This window comes from Podarcis melisellensis (genome assembly GCF_964234715.1).
Source record: "Podarcis melisellensis genome assembly, chromosome: 16".
Lineage (NCBI taxonomy): Eukaryota > Metazoa > Chordata > Lepidosauria > Squamata > Lacertidae > Podarcis > Podarcis melisellensis.
In genome coordinates, this window is record NC_138533.1 from 4,862,322 (window position 1) to 4,869,853 (window position 7,532).

Consider the following 7,532-nt stretch of genomic DNA (forward strand, 5'->3'; position numbering starts at 1 on the left):
TTTCTTACTTTAGCCCTTATCCAGACAAGAGCACCTCAAAATTGCTTTAAAAACTGATTGTTTTATTGGCCTCTGAAAGAGAAGTCCATTAAAATGGTCGGAAGCTGGACATAAGCCAAGTCAATAAGCAAAGCTACAATGAGAGTGTCTGTCAACTGTCGAGGGAGAACCCTCTTTTTATTTTTTATCCCAGCAAAGGGCTGATCCTCCCCATAATTCTGAAGCGTTCAACAACCCAAGTCAACACCTCCAAGCAAAACTGCTTGGGATGGACTGCCCAGCGACTTTTGCTTAACACACAAGATATCACATGGTAACACACTAGTTTGTTTCTGACAAACAATGTAGAATGTTGTTGTTTTTTTTTTTAAAAAAAAGATAACATAAAAATATTTTCAAACCAAAAAAAATGGGGAGTCAGTCTTTCAGAGATTCCACTGAAGTGGATGGGGGGTGTTAGCTTTGCTCAGAAAAGTCACAAACAGCTCATCTCGGTTTTGCAGCAGTTACTATGCTTGGATGTGCCTTCCAAGCTCAGCAACCGAGCCAGGGATCTGAGCGGTTCTTCCGCATGAGGAAGTTGATCTTCCGAGCCATTTCCGTGTTATAGATCCTCCGGCACGTCTCGTACGCCTCCCGCTGCCTCTTGCGGCAGGGCTTCTCATAATACCGTTGGCGCTTGCTCCTGTCAATGATCCCGTCCATAGTTAGGACCCTGAGCAGAGAACAAAAAGAAGAACAGGGTCAAATTCTTGTCAGATGAGAATCAGGATAGCAACCCACCATCTTCCTCTGTGCCAAATACAGAAAAGCTGATAGCTGCCAGCTGTATCCAACTCCCACTCTAAAAATACAGAACTAAAATAACCACCTCCTCCTCCTTTTCTTTTTTTATGCTGAAGCACTTTAGAGGAAATGCCATAAAAACATGATGATCGTGCTGAAGACACACCTTTTCACCCCAGCCTTTGACACTTGAGATATGTATTTTTAGGACCCACCCTATTTCCGTGACTGTAATTTGTTTGAACAGCTTGTAGTGTTGAATTTTAAATTGTTGGATCCCGCCCTGGGACCTGATGGTGAAGGGTGGGCGATAAACTGAATCTTTAGTCATCATCATCATGACTTGTAAAATATCTAAGCCACCAAAAATTCTCTAATATCAATTAGGGCTATCATAATTTTGCCAAAAGGACATCTTACTGCGGCAAGGGTCCCCCACATCCTGGTTCCAAACCTGAGATTCAGGCAAGGTGATCTAGGGACTCACAGGAAGGCTCTAAAATAAAATAAAAACAGCCCCCACCAAAAAAAGCTGGAGAGCCAATGCATTGCAATAGGCTGGTGGGTTGGAAGGAGAATTAGGAGATGAGACAGCAATTATGGAAAGCCATATACAGTACTGAAGACCTTTGTAGCTAACCGATCCTGAGAGGCTGACAAATGGAAGCTGGATAGTGGCTCAGAGAGAGCCCTCCAGATTCGAATCTCACTTAGCCATTGAGTCACAAAATCAGCTCTCTCTGCTTTGCAGGATGAGGATAATATCAGCCTATCTTACAGGGCTATAAAGTAGCTGAGACAAAGAGATTTGCCAATCATTGCAAGGACCCATAGACCCCAAAAACTATTCAACGGCAACTCTCCCAGGCATGAATTCTAAGATGAAATCTGCAATTTATTTCTGAGCAACAGAAGCAGCAGCGCAGATAGCTTTAAAAACAAAACAAAACTATATATATAAATGCCAATTTTCTCTTTATGAGAGTTTAAAAACAATTCTGGCTTGCTCTGCCTCGTTTTGCATTCACATGGCCTGGGAGTGCCAGCCTGTCAGGGTTGGATGAAAAATAATCCTGAATGAGCTCCAAGCTCCGCCCACCAGCACCCGGCACCCAACGAGAGGGAGCTCAGTGGCCCCCTCCACCCAGCGGGCCAGCCAATCCCGAGGCCAGAGGTTTCTCAGAATGGGCTTATGCAACCTCGTGCACATCCTTGCTCCTAGTCTCATGGGCTGGGACTGTGAGGGAAGACACATGTTTGGCTAGCTGGCGACACAGGCATCTGAAGGGAACATGCAGAGGGCGCAGCAAAAAAAGCTACACTCACACACACATCGGACCACAGCAACTGTACTTCTGGCTATTTTTAAACCCTTCAGTGGAAGCCTGAGAAAAATGCAGAGAGAGGCAGGCGAGCTATTGGAGGGGAAATCGCTTCCCCCGCAACCAGGAAGCAATTTGCTCTGACCCTGCAATTATCCCCGCTCTCTGAGGAAAGCTCCCTGATGCATCGCAGGAATCAGGGAGGTCAGGAACGATTGTTTTCTCAACCTGCCAAGACTTGCTGCCGTGTCTGGAGTCCTTGCAACTTTCTGCCTTCTCCTTCCTAGACCCACAATGCCATCGAAACTTCCAGCAGAATGTGGCAGGCACCCATCCCCAAGCAATTTGGATGTAAAGGCCTTTAGGTTTTATAGCCTATGCAATTATGTCCACTGAACAATTTTGTTTTAGCAGCCAGCACATATATCTAACACAGGTATCTTCAACCTTTGAAGCTCAGGGTCCACTTTTAACCCAAACATGCATTTGGGGACTCGTTTCTTAATCTTTTACTAAATATTTGCATGGGTCAGGCCACAACGCAGTTGCAGGTCCACCAGTTGAAGACAAGTGTTGCAAAACATTCCTGCAGCCTCAAGCATCTAGTCCTTAGTCCTTACCGAGCCCTCGCATTCTCTCCCTGCCTCACTCAACCCTCCTTGCATTTGCACGCAATCTAAGAACAGAGGAAGCTGCCCTTATGCAGTAAATATCTCTCAAAAACAGGTAATATTTCATGGGAACAGGGCATAGCCCATCTCCCCATCACAGACCCACAGCTGGTATCAGACACTAACCAAGAAGAAAAATGCTTTTGGGTTACCACGCCATGGGCACCCATTTTTGCTGAATGGTCGGTCACCCACCCTCCACATTATAAGCAGACATTGCAAGATACACACACACACACCAATAAAGTTCTGCAACCAAGTTAAGTACCACTTGAATCCTGTAAAGGCACACTTTGCAACTCAAAAGCCTAAACACTCATATAGCAGCAGGCACTGGTTCCAAAGAACAGAACTCAAGCTATTTGTATATATATTATTTAAGCATACAGCCTGAGCCCATCATTTAAAAAGTTCCATTTATGATATCCAGCCAACAGAGGGCATGACAGCCACATGTTGACTAAAGCTTGCTTATAAGACAGCATTACAAGTCACGACTCTCCCTTTCTCTTGACAAAGGTTGCATAAAACCACCTAACTTGACAACACAAGTCGCCTACGTGCTTTTGCCCTAGCAGTCACACATGGCTGCTCAAAATACAACCAGGAAATAAAAGCAAAAGCTACTCATTCAGCTCATAGAAACATTGTGAAAATGACCCATGGATGGTTAAGTCCAGTCGAATCTGACTTTGGAGTGTGGGGCTCATCTCACTTTCAGGCTGAGGGAGCTGGCGTTTGTCCGCAGACAGTTTTCCGGGTCATGTGACCAGCATGACTAAACCACTTCTGGTGCAACAGAATACTGTGACGAGTGCCAAAGTGCATAGAAACACCATTTACCTTCCCAACACAGTGGTACCTATTCATCTACTCGCTCTGGTATGCTTTCAAGCTGCTAGGTTGGCAGGAGCTGGAGCAAAACAATGGGAGCTCACCCCATAGCGCAGATTCAAAACATTGCACCCAGTCCTGGGGCACAGCAATGCCAGAGGACGTCCTTACCTGTTGAGGACTCGATAGGCAGCCTCCACATTGCCATTGGGCACCATCACTGTCCGAGCGACGAATTTCAAGTGATTGGCCATCTTAGGTGTAGCGGTTTCTAACTCCAGGAACTGGAGGCCATCGGCTTCTGGCCCAAACAAGAGAGTCTCCAAAAGATACCTTTAAAAAAAAATAATAAAAGCTAAACAATAAAGAAAATATATTGGGGGACTACTGTTAGTGCTAGATGCACATGAAAGCCCTGGTTCAAATCTCTCTGACCCCATCTGCAATATACATTTAAAGTTTTCATGCCACTTTTTTGACAGGCATTGCTCCCCCCAAAGAATTCTGGGAAATGGACTTTGTTGTGGGGGCTGAGAGTTGTTAGGAGACCACCACCATCCAGGTGTCTCTCTGCCTTCGGCCCCCCTTTTGTATTGTTTTTAAGCCTTCTTACAAATCTGGGGTTTCTTTGTATTGTTTTAAAAACTATTATAGCTGTTTTAATGACATGACTACGAATTGCTTCAAGGCATACACGTAAAAGGCAATTCATGAATTCATACCTAAAACAATAATAATTCTAAGTGTCTTCTGTGGGTACACAGGCCTTTGGCTTTTTACTATCGGCTGCCTCCTTCAGTGGGTGGGATTTTTTAGTCCTGCCTTTAGAAAAATATGAATTTTCTCTGTTTTTATGCTGCTGTTAAATGCCTATGTTATTTATTTATTGCTGTAAGTCACTTTGAGATATATAAAAAAAGAGAAATAAGGCAATAAATGTGATAAACAACAAAATTCAATAAATTATTATAATAATAAATGTACCAAAGTAATCATTTCTCATTTGGCTGTCCAGTTGGCAGATCTCAAAGCAGATCCATGCAGAGTGCTGAAACTCCAGTCACTGTTTCTTAAAAAAGAAAATACTGTCTTTCTGGGCTATTTTCTCAGTTCATCGCCCAATTATGAATTGTGAAAATCAGGATTTTATCCAATGCTAATTCCTACTCAGAGCAAACTCACTGAAGTTAAGAGACATGACTAACTTAGGTCCATTGATTCCAACAGGTCTACTCTGAGTAGAAATAAGCTGGAGACAACCCTCAGCTGTTTTCATTGTCCCTTCCAGGCTCTTTGGGACCACCTAAACAAATTTACCTGACTATAATAAACAAGATAAAATTATGTACGAAGGGGAGGATAATGAAGGGAGGCCCTTCACACACATCCAATTTGGAGGAAACTGCAGAGGGATCTCCCCCTTTTTGGGGTGACCTTGGGCCAAGTAACTCCTCACAGGGTCGCTGTGAGAAGGTAAAACGGGGAAAAGGAGGGGGGATTATGAATTTCCCCCACCTCGACCTTCCTCGGAGCAAAAGGTGGGGAATGAAATAAAATTTATTTCAACAAATGAAATAAAACGGGGAGCGCCCGTCAACTGCAAATAACAAAAACTAAGGGCAGCCCCCCTCTCCCCCTCAATGGGGAGGGTTAACCCCCCCCCCCAAAAAAAACCCAATAATTTCCACGACGACAGGGAGAGGGACGCTATCCTCCGAAGGAACCGCTACATTATTATTTTTCAGCCCGCCTCCCGCGCTTCCTCCCGGGGCAGCAGCTCCTAATAGAGGCCGGGGATGCGCGCGGCCTACGGCGGACCCGAAGGGGAGCGGGGCCAAGAGGCGCTTCCTCGCGCGCCCCCACCGAGGACCACACTCACCCGCTGCTGGAGTCAGGACGGAGCCGCAAACCGGAACCGGAAACGCGTGTTCCTTCCCGGTTCTCCGGCCCGCGGCCTAGTCCTGGTAACCATGGCAACGGGAAGGCCTGCGGGGAGAGGAGGAGGTCAAACTCCTGCGCTAAAGTTATCCTCTCCCGTTATCACCGAATAGGGACCGCCTCCTTATTGCGGTTTTCGATTTTCAATGCTTTTATTTTCACATATAGTTTTGCATTGACTATTGGCTGATTTTTATTTTTTTTAAAAAAAAGCTTACAGTGGGAAAGCTATTGATAAATCAGCAGCGAGCTTAATTCGTTTATTCATAGAGTTATTAGTCATTTTATTGCTGTGGGGTTGTTGTTGTTTTTCTGCCTCCCCCCCCTTATGCTATTGCTTTATATATTTGTGCCAAGGCCTCTTTCTGAACATGGGCCATTGCTGACTCTTTTATTCATCATGCAATGTTCTTAGGTAGGGTAAGGATGGTGATTTCCAATACGGCCTTTTAAATGTTTAGACTACTAGTCTAAAAGCCACGAAATTAAGAGACGCCTGCTTCTTGGGAGAAAAGCAATGACAAACCTAGACAGCATCTTAAAAAGTAGAGACATCACCTTGCCAACAAAGGTCCGTATAGTTAAAGCTATGGTTTTCCCAGTAGTGATGTATGGAAGTGAGAGCTGGACCATAAAAAAGGCTGGTCGCTGAAGAATGGATGCTTTTGAATTCTGGTGCTGGAGGAGACTCTTGAGAGTCCCATGGACTGCAAGAAGATCCAACCTCTCCATCCTTAAGGAAATCAGCCCTGAGTGCTCACTGGAAGGACAGATCCTGAAGCTGAGGCTCCAAGACTTTGGCCACCTCATGAAAAGAGAAGACTCCCTGGAAAAGACCCTGATGCTGGGAAAGATGGAGGGCGCAAGGAGAAGGGGATGACAGAGGACGAGATGGTGGGACAGTGTTCTCGAAGCTACAAACATGAGTTTTACCAGACTGCAGGAGGCAGTGGAAGACAGGAGTGCCTGGTGTGTTCTGGTCCAGGGGGTCACAAAGAGTCGGACATGACTAAACAACAAAACTAGTCTAAAGCTTTTAATATTGGATTTTAATATTTTGCTGGAAGCCGCCCAGAGTGGCTGGAGAAACCCAGCCAGATGGGCGGGGAAGGAAGGAAGGAAGGAAGGAAGGAAGGAAGGAAGGAAGGAAGGAAGGAAGGAAGGAAGGAAGGAAGGAAGGAATACAACAACAACAATAACAACAACAAGAATGGCAGATGAAGATGATGGATTTTTCGGAGCTAGCCGACCTAACCGGAAGAGTCTGCGACCAGAAGGTTATCCTCTCCCGTTATCACCGAATAGGGACGGCCTCCTTACTGCTATTTTCGGTTTCCCCCCAATCAATTAATAATAATAATACTAATAATAATAATAGTTGTGGTGGTGGTTGTTTTGTTGTTGTTTTTCAAAAAAAAATTGGTTTTCACAGCATTATAAACAAACAAACACAAAAGACAAGCAAACATAAATCATAGCCTTATTGAAAATTACACTTGTTAACATTGTTAAGTGACTTCCTCGCTTCCCCTTGGTTGAATTTCATTGCATGTCCTTTTAACGGTTTTCCAAATCACAGTTCTTATAAAATTTAACTTAAACATTAACATCCTTAGATCTTCACATTATATAATTAAACATATTAATTCGACACTTAACAGAAAAAATCCTGAGCCAATTAAGTATCTGCAAGCTGTTTTCAGTTCATTTAACTTAACATATTTAACTAAGTAATCATTAAATTTAATCTGCTCTTCCTGATACTCCTCCTCCTTCTGGTCGCGGACTCTTCCGGTTAGGTCGGCTAGCTCCAAAAAATCCATCATCTTCATCTGCCATTGTTGTTGTTGTATTTATTTATTCCTTCCTCCCTCCCTTACGCGCCCATCTGGCTGGGTTTCTCCAGACACTGGGCGGTTTCCAGCAAAATATTAAAATTCAAAATTTCATCCAATATTAAAAGTTTTAGACTAGTAGGCTA

At 44.2% G+C, this 7,532-nt stretch overlaps 1 protein-coding gene and 1 long non-coding RNA gene across 4 annotated transcripts; one reads left to right on the forward strand and one right to left on the reverse strand.

Annotated features, from left to right (window-relative positions):
* Positions 1–375: 375 nt before the first annotated feature.
* Positions 376–5,600, reverse strand: MRPS21 (mitochondrial ribosomal protein S21). 3 transcript variants are annotated; one of them, XM_081892933.1, is made up of 3 exons: positions 5,493–5,600; positions 3,785–3,946; positions 376–715 (listed from the first exon to the last, which is right to left on the reverse strand). In XM_081892933.1, the coding sequence occupies exons 2-3, from the start codon at positions 3,865–3,867 to the stop codon at positions 535–537; spliced, it is 264 nt and encodes an 87-aa protein (XP_081749059.1). In that variant the 5' UTR covers positions 3,868–3,946; positions 5,493–5,600; the 3' UTR covers positions 376–534. The 3 variants fall into 3 exon arrangements, with proteins under 3 accessions (XP_081749059.1, XP_081749060.1, XP_081749061.1); XM_081892934.1 differs by lacking the exon at positions 5,493–5,600 and adding an exon at positions 4,598–5,054; XM_081892935.1 differs by lacking the exon at positions 5,493–5,600 and adding an exon at positions 4,336–4,517.
* On the forward strand, positions 5,544–6,928 carry LOC309359383. The gene is made up of 2 exons (XR_014163830.1): positions 5,544–5,636; positions 6,829–6,928. It is a non-coding gene; the product is annotated as an uncharacterized lncRNA (long non-coding RNA).
* Positions 6,929–7,532: the final 604 nt, after the last annotated feature.

Coding starts and splice junctions, on each gene's coding strand:
- MRPS21 (XM_081892933.1), bottom strand. CDS start 3,867: ATGGCCAATCACTTGAAATTCGTCGCTCGGACAGTGATGGTGCCCAAT. Junction 716..3,784: donor GCCTATCGAGTCCTCAACAG/GTAAGGACGTCC, acceptor TTCTCTGCTCAG/GGTCCTAACTATGGACGGGA.